Source organism: Paramisgurnus dabryanus, chromosome 12 (assembly GCF_030506205.2).
Source record: "Paramisgurnus dabryanus chromosome 12, PD_genome_1.1, whole genome shotgun sequence".
NCBI lineage: Eukaryota > Metazoa > Chordata > Actinopteri > Cypriniformes > Cobitidae > Paramisgurnus > Paramisgurnus dabryanus.
The window spans coordinates 19,242,744-19,261,812 of NC_133348.1; the positions used below are offsets into that span (position 1 = coordinate 19,242,744).

A 19,069-nucleotide genomic window follows, 5' to 3' on the forward strand; every position below is an offset into this window, starting at 1 on the left:
ATATGGGCCAGATCCGCGCTCATCTTGAGTTCTCGTCTTGGCTGGCGTCATCTCTCCGCAGGTGATGGCTCATCTAAGGTCTTCATAAGAGGCTGGATCTCTATCTATCTACTTTTGAAAAGGGAACCTAAGCATTCATTCAGCATTCCTTTCTTTGGTTAAAAGAATAAGGTCGATTTTTCTATTATAAAAATAGTCTAGGCTAGCATGCAAGTGCAGGGTATACAGTATAAGTAAAATAATCGTATGGGCAATCATGTTTGATTAACAATCAAAAACGCATCCACAATGGCCACAGTACAGCAAGCAGGCTTAGCTCAGCTGTTAAATGATGTATTAAAGCAATACGGATTTCCTTTTAATTCATCGGTTATCAGCAACAGATTAGTTTTCCCAAATTGAAAGGACATACCTTAGAATAATAATACAAAAGAGCGGAAATGTATTGTCGGGGCTCACGCCTTTAGTTACTTTAACGGGCTGCTTTCGCGGCTCACGTACGCAGTCCGTTCGGCTACCGCAACCAGCGGTACACAGTTCAACACAGTTACAAATACAAGAGTAAACAGATGTTTAAAATCTTATTATTTAATAAAGAAATTGAAGAAAATTGGTTTATTGGTTTGTTTAGTGGCGTTAATTGACCGATTTGTGGCCAGAGAGCCGTGCATCTGTTTGCGTATCCTGTGCGCTTTCGTCATTGGCGGAGAAGTCGGTCAATCCCACCTTTCCAGTAAACACGACTTGTGATTGGACTGTACGTCAGCAGACAGCAAAGCATTGGCCAAGAGCAGAAGGCCCTCCCTCCACGCTTTTTTTTTAAGTTGTGAGGTTGCGAGGCTTCATTTTCGCTCAGTCTGAGTTTCAGAGTTTCAGAGCAGAGCTGCGTGACAACGCTGCCACAAATCACGTGAGTCGCAAGCTCGCAACTTTGTGGGCGTATCTCCGCAAATTGGGTGTTGTAAACTTAGCTCTGAAAAAATAGTCTGCAAAGGAGTGCAAATGTAATGTAATGTAATAAGTTTAGCCCTTTCAAACCTCAGTTTTCAGAGTTTCAAAACTTTTTTTAACCTATTTGCAAAGCAGTTTTCAGTTCACCATTTACAAGGTTTCAAACCTGGAAAACAAACTATACAGTGGGAGAACACTGACAAATTTGAAACTCTGAAAAATTGTTTGCGCAACATCGTAAAAAAGATGTTGCGGTTCCGAAAAAGGAAATCTCAAAAACAACATAATGTTTGCAGATATATTTTTATTTTTTTACATTTTGCAAGCTTGCAAATTTTATTTTTCGATGTTGCAAAACTTTTTTTTGTAAGATTTTGAGTTTGCGAACACTAAATTTCAACCTTTCAGAGCTTAATTTTCAGTTTTGAATCCTGGCAGGATTTAAATCCCATAGTCCTTGATCTCAGTGCAACAGAAGTGCTTCAGTAAACTTTGATTACCTTTCTAGCCGCTAGGGTTATAAGCAAAGTTTACATTGCAGGGATGAAATGAGACTAAACTGTGCAATTTTGGCCTGTATTTCACTTCAGAAGTTATTTAAAGACCTAACTTAGTAGCCTAGAAATCTAGACGCACCCTAGCGGCCGCAAAATATATTTGCTGCCAGGGTTTAGTCTAGGCACTCACAATACACTTAACAGCTCCAAAAACCAAAATTTGGTCAGGCCAATCACATCGTGTGTAGCGTCTGTGGGGCGGGCTTAACATGATGACGACAGAGCTGCGACGGTTCCTACTTGAAAACTTCGTTCTTCGTTGCTCTGATTGGTCATAGCGCTATCCTATTGCGTGCAGAGGCATTTTGAGGGACAACCTTATATCCCGCCCCTTGCATTGAGCCGTTTGTGTGAAGAGTTGCCAGACCTTACATCTTGATGTAGGTCTGGCTAACCAGGCTACTAACTTAGTTGTTGGCTAAACAATCCATATAGTACACGTGCAAAGGTTTAGAGCCGACAGACGTCATAGTCATTTTACAATGTTACAAAACATCATCTAACGGGCAGTTCTGGTTCTTCATTCTGATTGGTTGAAACGCGTTCTAAGCCGTGATAAAATACACCGGTAACCTCACGGTTCAGACCACATTACATAAGTATCACTGCGCCACTGTTGCTGCATACTGATTTATGAAAATAAACAACAGTGTCTTTAATCATATTTTTAATTTGTCTACAATTGCACAATTAATGGCGATATCCAGATAACTGTCAATAAATATTGTTGAGTCATCTAAAGAGAAAACGTTGTCTGAGGAGTTTATAAGTCAAGTTCATACGTCCGCTATTATCCACTGGGTGGCGATCTTACCCAACTTAAACACTGACGCATTCACTCAACACTGAAAACACAGCGTGCAAGTTTTGATGGCTTTGAATCTAATCTTTCATAAGTTCTTCACAAAAATGGAATTATCTCCGCTTTTAGCTAAAACATTTGAGAGGTGATAAGAGAACAAATGAAGGTAGGATGAAACGTTTTTTTGTTTGAAAGCGGATGGTCAGTTGCACGATATAAATGTTAATGTATAAATTAGATGAATGTTGATTTATAAAATAAACACCACAGTCTTAAATCATAGTTTCATTGTGTCTTTGCTGCATCTCTGTTGGTTGTAAACTGCGCTCTGTTTCAGTCACACTTGATTCTGAGGAACTACTTTGTTTGGCGGAAGAGTAATATTTGTACTAATATAATTACAACTTATTTGTGTTTTATTTTATAAAATCCCTCTAACGTAATGCATATGAAGTAACCGTTTTATAAACGCAATAAACCCCCTCGAAGCAGTGGGGTTACAGTGCATTTTATAACAGCTAAGGGGGTTTTTGGCACGACGCGAAGCGGACAACGCCCTTAGCTGTTATAAAATGCACTGGTAACCCACTGCTTCTTGGGGTTTATTGCTTTATTATAACCTTTAGTGGTTTTGAAATTAATTAAAGAAATTGTTTTATATCTAATGAGACAATAGGTGAATGGATTAGAAATGCTAGAGATGTTTTTGAATTACCCCACAGTTATAGTAAAATGTAAGTTTTAGCAATACTTTCTTAAATATAGCATTTTGTGTATTTCTAATGCAAAGCACAATTGTCTAAGCTACATTATAATGAGCTTTTTTACCTTGAATCTAACAAGTGTTTCTAATAGGATTCGTTTAAATGAGAGGAAAGATGTTTGTGCACTATTGAGTGAATGAAAGGTGACTAATTAGTATCTAAGCTGCATGAAAATTTGCTGACATCTGATAATACACTGTAACATAAATAAGCAGTAACTGCATGTAATGTTTGTCATTCACTTGCAGTGTTTCCGCTATATACATTCAACCGTGGCGGCCCCCCACTCCTAAAACATCCCCGCCACGCCTGCGGTTGTGGATAGAAGGGATACAGCAAACGAAATCTCGTTGGATGAGCACTGTTTTATCCTAATCCTTTAACCAAACCCAACTCTAAACACAAAATTTCACACGATTGTAGGATGTATTTGTATCCAATTTAGCCAGAACCGCTGTTTTCATCCTAATAATCCTACCTCCAAATCTAATCCTTAACTTTTCGGCATTTGCTGTATCCCTTCTAGACAAAACCCACAGCGTCAGCTCGCAAAAAGCTACCGAAATGTCCGCTCTGCGAGACTGGCTGTCTAGAAATAAATTCCTTTCTGGATTTGCGTTGTTCACTCATTTATAAATAAATCTCCTAAAATATCATAATTTCCTCCATGGGTTTAGTTTCATGCACACATAGATTTAAATCAACAGAGGATTATTAAGCTACGTTTCTGTTTTGAGAAATAATAATAAAATAAATAAGCCTATACGAAATATGTTGCACTTAAATAATTATTAAATTGACATAACGAAAAAAAGTATTTGAGTTTCTGTTCTTTTTTTGTGACGCGCTCTAAAACCAAACCAGCAGAAAGCACGTCATGTTTTTAATGATTATAAATAAGCAGGGGCGCCGTTAGGGGGGGTGCAGAGTATGCAAGGCATATGGGCCCATGAGTACGCTAGGGGGCCCCACCGTCATCACTTTTCCGTTTTTTTGTTGTACACGTTTAATTATTAACACTATAGTTAAATGTAAAGTAAATGAATATAAAACTACTGTAAATGACTTTGTGATAAGTAAAATTAAGACACTTTTTAAAACAGCGTGCAACCATGACCTAGTAGATGCAATTACATATTTGGCGGTTCTGGTGGTTTTTAATTTGATTGTGCTGGTATGGATATGGGTGGGTAGGCAACACTTTGGTTTGGGATCAGTTTGGTGGGTTTGCTATGCAATCTTTTTAAGTTACCACAAACAGTCGACAGCCCTGTTTGGCATTTCAAGGTAAGATCTCACATGCCACTAAAAACGCTCATGCTGATCCATAAACTGTATGTTTCATTATTAATTAAAAATATTTGTGTTAAAACAAAAGGACAGCAATGGCTTTATTTAAGGAAATATTAGGATAGCGACTGCTGACAACTAGGCTATTGCATTTCTAAGACGGACAATTACTTAATAGGCGGAGTTAAAAATATTATTTTCTGCAATTGTGGACTCTTTAATAAATAAACATGAAATAGGAGAACTGTCTAAGCCTTTGTAATTGAGTTAAATTTTAAATGACTTAGAGATGGTTTTAATGTGACAACGCATCATTTTCAAAGTGAAAGTGATTCATTTTTATTTAGGTTTGCAACGGAGGTTTAGCCCTTAGTGCAGCTATTATAAACGCTATATCAGATTGTTTTTAACATGTATCCAAATAGAGAACGTCTGTTCTATATTTATGTTTAAGTATTGTTGTGTTTAAATGTTGTTGTAATGTTGTTTCTGTTTTGTTTCAATTTAATTCGATTATTTAGTCTGTAATTTTAAACGCTATATTGGGCGTTGTAATGGATTGAAGGCTAATATGACGGTACAAATGGAGTGAATCATAAGACATAATTTTCGAGTTTAATTTAAGTTTTGTTTGCTTCAAATGTTTGCTTAAAATACATTTCGTTTAATATAATTACTCTCTTAATTTTAATCAATGTTTTGTTGATAAGTGTTGTGAATATTAAAGAAAAAGAACATTAAAAAGAACACCGTGCATCATTACATAACAAATATACTGCAATATGCTATCAAATGCCAAAACATGCAGTATTATTTTTGTAATGATAAAACCTTCAGTGCATAGAAATTAAATGTGCATTCCCATCAGCAGCACATTTGATTGCGGCATGCTTTTGACTGAAAATCAACGTCATATTTAAATTGTGCTTTTTGCAATTTCTGTGTCACTGCAAGGGCATGGGTGGGCGAGGCACATACTTAAATCAACGTCATATTAATTTTAAAAACTTTTGCTGGCCATGCTTTTTGTCATGAGCGGGTCCTCAGCTCATGACAAAAAGCATGGCCAGCAAAAGTTTGGGGGTTGCGGAGAACAACGACATAAAGAGAATATAAGTTATTTGGTGTTTTGTGATAAATAAAATCGGTTTGTAAGAACATTTTTAAATGGACTAAATGGACTATAAGATCATATCAATATGAATTGAATTGAACTCTGAAAAATGAACTATTATAGGCTCAACATAAATGTACACATTTCGCTTCTAAAACCACACAGAAAACTCGACTGCCGCGACTTTCGAAGCGCCTTCCATAGATTTCCATAGATTCAGAAATGCATCTCCATGCATTATTCTTCTTTTAGTGATCTCTTTAAAATCAGTTACGTGAATGTTTTCTGCCATTCCAGATTAAAATGGTATTCGTTTTTCGAAAAGCCTAAATCTTTTTTTGCTTCATGCATTTATTTTTAGGTGCAAATGCGACTTATAAAATTTAATAAACGCACTCAGCTGAGTAATTTTCTATAGCTACACATTATGGTATGAAAATCAAACAATCATCTAAAGAAAGGGGCCCAAAATTCTGTCTCGCATACCCCCCTTGAAACACTTCATTGCGCCCCTGTAAATAAGCACAAGGTTTTCTCCTTATTGTGAGTTTACACAAATAAAAATACATCATTTGAAGTTTGGAATGTTGTTTTACTTTTATCTTTATGACTATAAATTTAGGGTAATTTAAGCTGCAAGGTCACTACGCATATGATGTTCACCGGCGCATATCTACACCAACACAGCGCAGGGCTGCGAGAAAAGACATTATTAAACTTTTGATTTAACATATTACGAGTTTTTTGGACATTCATTTGGAATCACTGTACTCATATTATCAACTTATCTGGCCATTAGTTATTCAGTATAGGCTATAAGCGCAGCGCGCTGCTGACCGCTCAGCTGTCAGTCAATCGTCTGTGCTTTAGATCGACACTCACAAAGTTTCACATTAAATGATAAGATATTTGTCCAAAAACAAAAGGCTAAATACTGAATACTACTTATATGCGACTGCAAGACATTAATAGTCGAATCTGTTTGTAAGGAAACTTACATTATTCCCGTGGAAGAGAAGAACGTTGGTAATAGAAACTTGAGGCAGACGGTGAGCCTGTTTTATCTGTTTTCAGACGAAACAGCAGGGTCGGGGTACCCGCGGGTGAACCGCATAATATTTGATCTAACGGGTGTAATAGGCTATTTGCGTGTCATTTGTGTTGTAGATGCAGGTCGGGACTCAATAGACAAGAGTAAAATGCGGGTCTAACATCCAAGACCAAAATTTGACTCGTTTTTAAATGTCCCGTGCTTATTTGTGTTTAAGATCTGTCTGAAGACCGGTAAAGGTTTATATTTAACTGCGCGATTTTCGGTGTGACCGGCTCGGGGTCACAGTCTTTATGTCAAATGGTACGGGTGTGAAATAAAATTGCTGCTGATGTCGGATAACTGGTCGGTTGTTCTGTCAATCACAGCGGTGCGGATTATCAAACAGGACTGCATGACTTTGTAACAGCTCTGTACGCTAAACGCGAGGACGAACTTGCAATGCACACTACATTAAAACTACAATGAAATATCCGAACTACGTACGTAGCTGTGTAACGTTTTTTAAGAAAATACAGTTTAGATCAAACATAGAAAAGCAATATGCTATAAATATAAGGAAAAGTAAAAGACAGCGTGAAAATTATAAAAAAAATACATGTTAGTTTACAGTAGCCTATATTCTACATTAAATTTTTTTTTACATTTATAATCCTCATGGGCGCCCCCTGCCGCCACAGCTGAAAAAAATCCTAGAGGAAACACTGCACTTGTATTGCTAAACCAAGCTGTAGCGTAGCGTTATTGCTTCCTTCATATCTGCTGCTGGACTAAAAAGCTGCCAACAACATTCCTCTGACTTCCATTTAAGATATGATCAAAGATGTGATATCTTAACATATATTGATAAAAAGTCTATTAAGTAACTTGCCAAAGAATGCATTAAAATAATATGTTAAATTCTTTTCTGATATCTACATAGAAGGTATGTGGCTTTATTAAATGCAAATGATTCAGAGATGGTTTAACATGTCAATTTACAACCCTAGGATTTGCCTTTAGACTGAAATGGTCTATTATTACCTTATTTAAAAGGGTCATGAATAATAATGTTGAGCTCTGCTCTGATTGGCTGTTTACTGAGCGGCTCTTTTTAATAGCTCTATGTGTGCAAACAGAACTTACGTTTGAGCCTGTATTAGACAAAGATACAGAATTTGAGGAATAATCAATTGTTTGGAGATTGTTAATGGATGTTTCTAAATGGTAAGTTTGTGTGTTGTTAGTATGGACCTGCAAAACGTCAACAGTAGAAGTTCAGCCTAAACGCTAACATTAACAAACTCAGCAGTCACAACTTTGTTTTTAGCATTCTAACAACTTTACACTTAATTTAATGTGTAATTAAATGTGGAGTCCCACATCACCACCTTAACGTCACTGTCGCTGTTATGTTAAGATTGGTCTGTTTTCCAGCAATCTTTTGCATGCACAAGGTTTACATAAGAAGGAGGAAACAATAGTGTTTGAGGCTTACGATATGTCATTACCATGTACAGAACTCTTATTCATCTATGCCAAGGTAAATACAGTTTTACATTCTATGGCACCTTTAAGCAAACTGAAATTGCTTGACATTGTGCTCTTTTAAATTGGATGTCTCTAAAAGTACCAATGAAGTTTGCAGTCATTCTTAACTTAGTATTATGCAATCATTCTTTTTCAATAGTATATTTTTCCGGATCTGAATCTGATCTATTACTTTCTTTTTTTTATTATTTACGCCATTCCAGCATCTGAAACTGGTGCTGGAATGGTGAGAACTGGTTAATCGATACAAAAGTTGATCCACACAAATGAATTTATATGATCTATTTACATTTATGCAGTTTGTGGAAATAACAATAACACTGAGCCTGGAGTAGACCTATAGGTTAAGTTAGGGTTAAGAAAATGAAAGTATTCTGAATGAGTAATTTTCTTGTCAGTCTTAATTTTACTTAAAGTAAACAGAAATCATAGTAAAGTCATAGGCTGAACTGTTGTACATTCTAACTTACTAGGTTGTGTTTGTACAAGTGAAAATTTCTCACGCTGTTGGTGACAGTTTAACTAAGGAACTTTGTTTACCCAACTGGTCTACAATATATATAGGCTGGATAGGACAATCCATGTACATCTGATATAGATGTGAACCTTATTCGATCAAGTCACACAATCAATGTTTGGTGTTAACAACTATTTACCAACAGGTAAAATTCATTTTTTCCCGTATGCACAGCAGCAGACTATATCAATTCTGTTTGTGTAAGAGAGTAACTGAAGTCAATCCATTAACTCCCTATTCTTTCACTCATATGTAATCTCTATAACTCTAGTGACAGATAACATCAGTAAATAGAGACTTTGTAAGGCATCTTTAATTATGTTAACACCACAATGATGAACTAAAAACTGAAAAGTTTATCCTACAGTGTGTTTTTCACATACAGATGACAATGATGTTAAAAGGGCTCATGACAGGAGGAATCAGATTTTCCATGATCTTTTGACATACATGTCTAATTAAAGGCTGAATGAGCACTATGCTGCGTCCGAACTGATTGCACTATATTTTGCACTATTTTAATTCTTTTTTATTTCTCTTGTTTTTATTCTTATTTTAAACTGTTTTATACTTTTATTCCTGTTTTATTCTTTTTCACACATTTAAACTGTTTTATTAAAATCACATTTATTTTCTCTTAATTGATATTTTAAATTCTCATGTATCTTTGATTTTTTGTGTCTCTTATTTCTACATACTTTTTTCTCTTATACATTGTATTCTCATTTCTATGTAAAGCACTTTGAATGACCTCTGTGTATGAAATGTGCTGTACAAATAAACTTGCCTGGCCTTACGCCGAATTTCCACCGACTGCGGAGCGGCTGCAGATCTGCTCCGCTGCATTACGGCTCCGCACTCCGTCGTCCGCCAATACCCACCAGTTCCGTATTGGTTCCAGAGCGGCTGCGTGCTGAAGTGACGAGGACCCATGAGGTCTTGCAAATTCACGTGATGATCGCGCGATACCTAGTTCTGTCTCCGCCAATTATGACTTGAATTATGACGTTTTTACAAACCAGCCCAGATCACAACACGAGATCTCGCGTAGACAGAGCAGTCCATCAAATCCATCCAAAATTGAAAAAATAAGAAAGCTGCTAAAACCATTTATTTATGCTCTATCTTTAATGTATTTATTATACCATATACTTTACACTTTTAACTCCCCCTGACTCTGTTCTTGTCTATTATTTGTTGTTTCTATATTAATGACTTTGTAATGTTTGTATTGCAAAGATTTAATAAAGGAAAAAAACACGAGATCTCGCGAATTCAGGTATGATCACGCGATAAAGTCATGGCTCCCCCCTGCGGAGCTGTCCGGCATCCGTCAAAAATAGAAGCTCTGCGTATTTTTGCCTGAGGGCTGCGGATGGCCGGAGCTGTGACGGATTCGGAGCGCAGTCAGTGGAAATACACACAGGAGCCATTTCTCAATGTCAAGGATACTTCCTTGGCAGGACTAGTCCTTACAAGTCACTTCCTTCAGAGGCTAGGCGAAGCTCCTCTTAAGCATTCGGAGAAGACGTTGAGAAACGGCTATAGACTTGAATGGAAACCGATTGACTCTGCCGCCGTTCCGCAGCGGATCCGCAGCCTTTCCACAGTCGGTGGAAATTGGGGGTTACTTGGAAGTCACCTCCATGTTTCTACAGTATCCCTAAACGGACAAACTGTTTTACAGAGCATGTTTCATCCCTACGTTGTCTCAGACAGTGACATGTTTGTCCTGTGGCAGCTACCGTAGCTTCTCTTTGCGTTTCAAAATTGAGGTTGGTTGCAATTTGCAATCTCACCACTAGTTGCCGTTAAAAACCCACACTGGAAATGTAATACATCCTGCAAGTTTTGTAGCTTAAAGGCGCTCTAAGCGAATCTGTGTGATGACGTCACTTTTTGTTGACTTTCGAAGTGTTGTCAAACAAAACGGAGCGTAGCTAACTCCTCCCCCTCCCTCTCCCCTCTCTCTCACTGTCATCCTTGCCTCTCCCTCTTCTGTCCATGCACACTAACCCTCTAAACCCCACCCCTAAATCCTTCTTGTCGTTTATTGGCTGGAACACGTTTGTTATGTTTCGTGGTTGTAGGCTGCACCACTTTGTTTTTGTTGCCGTTTTTGGAGCCTGGGCTGTCTACAGAGACCACGTTTTATTACAGTGTTCAGGGGACACGCAGCTAGCAGATATTAAGGAGATGTTTGCTTTATGTAACAAAAAATTTTCTATGGCCTAAAATGCATGAATTCGCATAGATAACCTTAAAAATGCCCTCAATAACGAAATAATTTTAAATCAGAAATGGCTCGATTCGTGGCATGAATAGATACATTTTTGTATACACTCGCCCCCCCATGCCAGAGAAACACACAATATTATATCGTTGGCTCCGTCCACTATGTTCAATCAGAAGATTGGCTCAAATGAGGCTGCAACCGGATACTATTATCTGAAGAAGTAGTTGTTTACAGTCATGAGAGTTTTGGTATCAGGAAAAGTCAGAGCGTGAGCGCATTACAAACTCTCTCATGCAAGGAAAAGCCCACAAGTTCTCTCACACGATGAAAAGCATGCAGTGTGCAAGTGCAGGTTAATGCAGGTTAATGCGGAAATGTAAAACATCCACGAGCTAACAAGCCAGCTATAATCAAGAAGGCTATCGCTATCGGCACAACTCTATTTTTGATTCATAAAAATTAAAATAACATGTTAGTAATAACATATGGTTGTCACACTCTTATTATTAACTGAGCTGTGTATAAACCGAATAGTATTTAATTAAGACTTTAAACTGCACTTGCATCCTTATCTAAATCTGTGTGCACCCAGGGCGTACAGTAATAGGGCATTTTTCTATAATATTTACTTTAACTGTTTTAGTATTCTCAAGCAATTGTTTAAAATGGGCTCAGAGCTCTTAAGCTCTAATTGGCAGTTTTTATTAGGCCTCTGTTTGTTCAATGCGTCTGTGGAGCTGTGGCTATAAGATTCGGCAGGGCTAGCTTCCCAGAAACAGCTTTAGGGCAAAGATGGAGATGAATGAAAAAAAAAACATTAGGTGAAGATGCTGTAGCATAATCAATGTCCTGCTTGTGGGCATGTAATTGTATGCAAGGGATGTGGATTTGTTGCATTTACATGTGTGTTCTGAATAGATAGATGAACAAAATACGAGTGAATGAGTAAAAAAAAGAAATAGAGAGGTAATGAGTGCATCTCCATTTTTTGCTCTGTTGTTGGCTTTTTTACCAGTCTCATTACTCTTTTTGTTTTGATCTTTTCATTTAATCCTTTTCACTTGTTCACCTTGCAAATCTCTCTCTCTCTTTGTTTCTGCAGATGAGTATTAGCTAGCCCATCGAGCAGAGGGTCCTTTACATCCCACCTGCAGTCATGAATGGTAAGAACACAAGTCTTATTGTGCCTTCAGGTAGTGAGTTTGCACTTAAAGAGGCAGTGCACCCAATGTGTCATCATTTACAAACTGTTACATTTCAATCTTTGCCTCACACAAAGCTATCCTACAGTACGACTTCAAGTTGTTAACTGTTTTTTTTTATAATGATCATATTGTCCTTAAGGAGTTTTACAGCCCCACGTCTACTTTCACCCCTTTTCTTTTCTTTGCTGTCATGTATAGATTTTGGTGTTGTTGAATGTTTAAGAACTCAGAATGATCACTTGGTATTGAAGTCATTATCTGAATACATTAGAATAGTGTGGTACTTTGAAATATACCATACTATACCAACCAGAGTTTTTGCAAATCTTCACCACTCTTCAAGAAGGTTCGGTTTCAATCACCTGATACTGCGTTTGCGTGTGAACAAACGGCTAAACTGCATAGAAAAAAGTACGGTTTTGAAAACGTGTTTGTGTGGACAGGGCCTAAGACAGATTGTATCATTCATATTTTATGGTATTTATATGATACACAAGATGCTGAAAAGAATACTATAATATTACAATGGTAATTGAAATTTTGAAGAAATAGGCTGTTTGAAACTCCAGCCTGCTCTCTGTGACGTTTCCGTGAAATATTTATCTTACAGTGTAAGATATGCTAGAGAAAGAGAGAGAGAGAGAGACAATACAGGGAAGGGCATGTGTGTTTGAAGACTTGGGTTTGTTTCATGTGCCCTTAATTCTGCACAAAATGGTCACATTAGTTATGCTTTAATGCCTAAATTTGGCACTTGCAACACCAAGAAGACAAACGAATACAATACCACAAATGCACTGTAATTTACTTTGGATAAAAGCACCTGCCAAATGCGGAAATTGAAATTGAGAAGCCCAGAGTGCTGAATGCAGCAGTGTTATTGTGCCATAAAATGATGAAACAAATGCAGGTTTAAATCTTGGTCGGATCAGTTATATGAGTGTAAATTGCTTATATGGTTGATGCCAAATGATTGAATAATCTAAAATAAATGATCTTGACACTGTTAGACTGAATTTGGGCAGAAGTTTTAAAACATTTTGTTGAACCAGTTCAGTCAATGGGGAAATTTGGATTTTGGGATATGATGGGGGTGTTATTTGTTCAATAAAAGGTGACAAATGAATACATGAATAAGAATATATGTGTTCTGTGTATCTGTCTCTACTCCATTTATAGATATGAGTTTGTGTGTTGGATAATCCTCTTAGTGCTTCCGGGAGAGGGTTGCTTGTTCCTAGTTTAAAATAATCTGGTAGTGCAGTGAGAAACAGATGTTTGCTTATAATATTTGGTACATTTAGCTTCGCAAATATTTTGCTACATAAAATACCACCTTAATTCTTAGCATAGTTGTGTCTGTACTGTAAACAATTGTACTGTAAACAAAACATTTTTGGTTGAATGAAAATATGACTATAAAAACACTGAACTATATATACTGACTAATTAAATATAAAAAAACCTACAATAAAGCAAATCATTCTTCTTTCCTAAAGAGAAATCACATCTACCTGTAAATGGAGGAATGCTTGAATTAGTAATAAACCTTGGCTCCATTTTACTGTGTAGCCTAGAGAGATTTTCTTTTCCCAAAGGAGCGCCTGAATACTCCTTTACACAGACTGCCTAATTCCCACCTGACATACGCCGTTGCCATGTTTCCTTGAACGCTCAAGAGAACGGCCTCTATCAAAGCCACATTCAATATACTTCATCTCCCCTCCAGGAACTTTTAGATCCAAGCTGAAGAAAAACAACATTTCCCAAGTCGACACCTCCATTTTTCAGTATTAGGAAACCTGATTGTGGAACTGTCTGTTCTTATTACACCGTGTCCACTAATATACCAAAGTGAAAATAATATACCAGATCTTAAAGATTACTTTTATTGGTGTTATGTTATATAATCAAAGGGGGTCATATTAAATGATATATTTGATATTGTCACATCTGTTATGTCACACTGCACAATAAACACATTTACTCTGTGATTAAGTCTACCAATCGCATAAGTAAATTTTTAGCCTTACCCTATATCACTTTTTCTCACTTTGTTTTGTGAATTGGACTATAAAGATGTCACATGATTTCATAGGCCTACACATAATTAATCATGATGGCCTTTTTTGAATCTCTGTTCTGCTGACAATGCAAAAAAACATAAGCTGAAAGTAATGTGTATGTGTTTGTCCTCCCTAGAGTGAAAAAAGGGAAGAAGAGAGACTCAGAAAAGAAAGAATGAGAGTGTGTTCACATTCACCCCATTCTCATCTCATTAACTGAATACAGCAGATAGGAGGCCACATGTGACCCTGTTTGTAAAATTTAGGCTACAGTCTAATCATTTGTTTATATGAGATTGCAATAATGTGATTAGGAGCATCAAAGTTTGATTCCAATCATTGATTACACATTGATTTTAGTCTTTGACATGACCTTACTCCGTCAATAATAAAGGGCACCTACTGTATTATGCAAAATCCACTTTTACAAGGGGTTTGGACATAATTGTGTGTTGAAAGTGTGTCCTACAATACTCCCCCTTCCTTTTTTAACCCTATTAAACCAAAGCAGTCTCCTTAGCAGTGGCGGCCGGTTACTTCTTTGCGAAGTTTGTCACAACATGTATGTAGCCCGTCATGTGTATGGTTCCTTATTTCAAAATATGTGTTCTGCGCATCACGTGTCTTGTCAAAATAAGTGCCTGCTGCAGACGCGTCTAAAGGGTTTATGATTAAAGAGACGCTTGCGTTTTCCAGATAGTCATATAATCTCATGCGTAATCAGAGTTTACTGTTAAGGGAGTGTCTTGCGTGTATTTTTTAAACGTGAGCGTCTCTTTTATCATAAACGGTTTTGACGTGTGTGCAGCAGGCACTTATTTTGCCAAAACATGTGATGCACATGGTTCACATGACGCAACAAACACATATTTTAAAAACGCAAGCAACACACACGACACTCTTACTTATTCATTTAGCTGACACTTTTATCCAAAGCGACTTACAATTGCTATATATGTCAGAGGTTGCACGCCTCTGGAGCAACTAGGGGTTAAGTGTCTTGCTCAGGGACACAATGGTGCATTCGAACCCGCGTCTCTCACACCAAAGGCGAGCGTCTTATCCACTGAGCTATCACCACCCCACTCCAAACACATATTTTGAATTTGCGCCCCTCGGATGAGCAGTCACGACCTGCCACTGCTCCTTAGAGGTTTTGTTTTGATTCTTTGGTTAATGCCACATCACACTGATAAAGCTCCGCCCACAGCCACTGACTGACTGGTTAAGTAAGCTCAGAGTAGTAATACTAGTAAATTACAAAATAAATAACTTTAGCTGTGTTTTCATAGGCTGGCAAACATAATATTGTGACAATAATAATATAAGTGCTAATTTAGTTGATATTTATGTATGTATGATGTTCATATAGATATTACATTGAAAACATGGCACTTTTATATAATTGTGTGACTGTTGCTTTTAAGTTATTTTTTGATATAAGTGGTAAGTGCTGCACCAGTTTTAAATCAAGTGCTTTTTCTCCCAGCAGCTCCAAAAAGCAACAAAACGTGATAAACGATGTGTCTTCAGCACTTTGTGTGAACGCTGTGTTGAGATTGACCCAATAAGCCCAAACAAGCTGTATGACAGACATATATTGGTCACTTTTATTGTTGATGGATCGCTTGCACACTGGCTCTTAAAGCTGTCATGGTTTATATTAATCAGCCAGTCTACGCTGTTCCCAAAGAAAATTTAGCGTAGATGTTATTGGCTCAGATTGACTCAACATTACACGTCACAGTTTTATTAAGTTTATATTATAATAATAATAAATGAATAACTGCTGCTAATAAATATGTAAAAACAACAATTAAGTCTGTATTATGTACTTTACTCTCATTCTGGTGTAATAACCAAGAACTTTGCTGCCGTACCATGGCTACAGTAGGCGCAATGATATTACGCAGTGCTCGAAAATAGTCCCCTGATATTGAAAATTACAAAGGGGACTACTTTCAGGCGCTGCGTAATATCATTGCGCCTGCTGCAGCCATGGTACGGCAGCAAAGTCCTTGATTATTACGCCAGAATAAGAGTATAGTTCCTAGCCATATCGGCGTAGAAAATCGCAACTTTTTAATTTTTCCATTGGTCCTAGTACACGATGTAACTACAGAAGAGTCAAGTTTTAAATAGGAAAAATATTGAAACTCTTTGGTTTTTTTTGAGCGCGATGCTGATGGTCTAATCAGATTCTATGGATTATCCTAAGCTAAACCCTAACCCTAAAAGTGGTACCGCCAGACCCGGAGATCGGCTGAATGAATTCCAAAATGGTAAAAATCCAATGTTTTACTCTAGGGGAGCTGGAAAATGAGCATATTTATAAAAAAAGTGGAGTGTCCCTTTAAGGTCCAAATCATCTTAAAAGTACATTAACCTGGGCCATCCATTTCCCAAACAAACCTGTTAAACTGCATACAAGACAACCTATGTCAAATCCACATGCATTGTGATGGACCTCTAAGAGAAAGGGTAGGAAGTTAAAGGCCCAAAATTCAATTAACTTTTCTTGTCACATCCTTGAAACAAGTGTAAAAGGAGTGAAAATCTTGTGTGCGAAATCGAGCGCAGTAAGGTGTGACATACAGTTGACAATAAATAAACAAAGCAAACAAAGTAAATACACTATATAATAGAAAGAAGAACATCAAGGTAATAATTCAAAGAAAATCTCTTTTATATGTCTTCAGGTGGTTTTAGTATTTGGGCTATAACTCCAGAAGAGAGGGTGAAACATGACAAACAATTTGACTCTCTGGTTCCCACTCTGGGCTATCTGTCAGGTACATAACATACACATCCATACTGCATGTTTCACACACCCACAGTCTGCTGGGAGTACAGTGTGCTTAACTGCTGGCTTTATTTATTTTCAGGAGATCAAGCACGAAAGTTTTTCCTGCAATCTGGACTTCCAACAGCCATACTGGCTGACATTTGGTTAGTTTACACCACACACATACACCCTTCTGTATACACACCAGGGTTATTATAGTTTTCAAAAAAATATTAGTTTTTATTTTTATTTAGTTTTGTAACGTGTTATTTTATTTTAGTTTAGTTTTAGTTTTTTTAAGTGGTGCATAAATAGTTTTGATTTCGTTTCTATTTTTCAAAAATCATTACTTTCAGTTTTTATTTAGTTTTAGTATAGTTTTAGTCTTTAGCATAATATCATGGTTGTGTACATACGCCTTGCCAAATCAGGTAATGTTAAAAATAAGATAATACGATTTTTTTTAAATAAGTTTTTTTTATTTAGTCCTGTCAATCAAAGGGCAGGACAGATACCACACCAACCAACACTCTAAATTCTGTTAGGTTATTTAAGCTGGGAATATATAATATAAATATATAAATATACATGTTTGGTTATAAATAATCATAGGGTTGTTGTTAACCCAAACATGAGTTAAAACAACCCAGCTTTGCATTGAAACAACCCAGCATATGTTTATTTATAACCTAACATGTGTTTTGTCCAATATTTTTCCAGCATTGGGTTAAAAATAACCCAGATAATTTAGATTGAATCAGCACATCTTACTTGTACAAACGTATGTCTGTGCACAACAACTGAAAATCAATGCAAAGTTTAATGTTCTGTCTATGAGTGTCCTTTTCTGTACTAGAAGACATCGTTGTACTAACAATTATTTGTTGACTTATTATTAATATATAATATTATTTGTTGATTATCCGCAAAAGCATATACAATTTCAGATAAGTTCAGCGGACATTCTTTATCATAGCAACCAAAAAGCGTCAGCTAACACTGCCAAGCAAGCGGTCGCCGTCAGCGTTTTCAGCCATGTTTAACATTTAAATGCTTCCGTGTACAGTACATTGATATAATTAAACCTTCTTCAGTTCTTGTAATGGTTTGCCAGCAGAAGACAGGTTGTCTTAATAAATAATAATAAAAATAATACACATCACGTGATGCTGCTGTGCAGGTCAGGAGTTCTAATAGACATCTGCCACCTATTGGTCATTAATGATTCAGCAACATCTGCTGAACATTTGCTTATGATCCGGTAATATGAGTGACTCCGTGTTCAACTGCTGATCCAATAACATTTAAGAAACGAAAACGCAAGTTTTGTTTTCCAAAATTTTAGTTAGTTTTAGTTAGTTTTGCAGGTCCACATTTTAGTTATAGTTTAGTTTTAGTATTTTTTAGAAACCTTCGTTTTTATTTTATTTCAGTTAACTAAAATGTTTTTTCACTAATAGTTTCAGTTTTCGTGATAGTTTTCGTTTACTATTATAACCCTGATACACACTAATATTTTTTCAAATGGCTGGTTTTCTTTAGCTTCTTATAAGGTATATCTGTATATATGCATGCTTTTGCCTGTGCCTGAATGGTTTAGTTTTATGTGCTGTAGCTACAATAACAGTGTCTGAAATTGTGTGTGTGGGACAGCATGTATTCATAACCACATACCTCTCTGAAGGGTGGAGGTTTCCTTAAGTAGCCATTTCCTGTCTGTGGTTAGTCTACTGGTGTAAACACTGTCGCCCATCCGCAATTAGATTTGCCGTGAGATGTGCAACGTTTGATAGCATAGCAGGTTGTCTTCTGCATCCTGTGTGTGTTCTCAAATTCCTTTATTAGGTCTAATAATGCTGTACTGTCATCACACACACATATTTCTGTGTTGCTCCATTGGGATTGTGCTTGCAATTAGTGCACAGTAAGCCACTTTTAATGAAAAGCTTCAGTGGCCGCTAACTTCCTTTCTTTCAGGGCACTGGCGGATATGGGGAAAGACGGGAAGATGGACAGATTGGAATTCTCCATTGCAATGAAACTAATTAAACTGCAGCTGCAGGGTCAGCCCCTCCCTTCAATTTTGCCAATCATTATGAAGCAGACCCCCGTCCCCGTCATGACATCATCATCACGCTTCGGTACGATGTTGATTGAAAAGTGATTATGGAACAACTTCTGTGACTTGTTTTTTTTTTATT

General features: G+C 36.9%; 1 protein-coding gene across 2 annotated transcripts in view; it reads left to right on the forward strand.

The window, feature by feature from the left end:
* The window catches only part of itsn2a (intersectin 2a), a 68,313-nt gene that overhangs the window by 12,985 nt on the left and 36,259 nt on the right, over positions 1-19,069 (forward strand). For both annotated transcript variants that reach the window (XM_065257071.1, XM_065257072.1), the window contains exons 2-5: positions 11,915-11,975; positions 16,783-16,875; positions 16,969-17,032; positions 18,846-19,009. In XM_065257071.1, coding sequence (XP_065113143.1) covers positions 11,969-11,975; positions 16,783-16,875; positions 16,969-17,032; positions 18,846-19,009 — 328 coding nt within the window. In that variant the 5' untranslated portion in view covers positions 11,915-11,968. The remainder of the gene's footprint in view (positions 1-11,914; positions 11,976-16,782; positions 16,876-16,968; positions 17,033-18,845; positions 19,010-19,069) is intronic.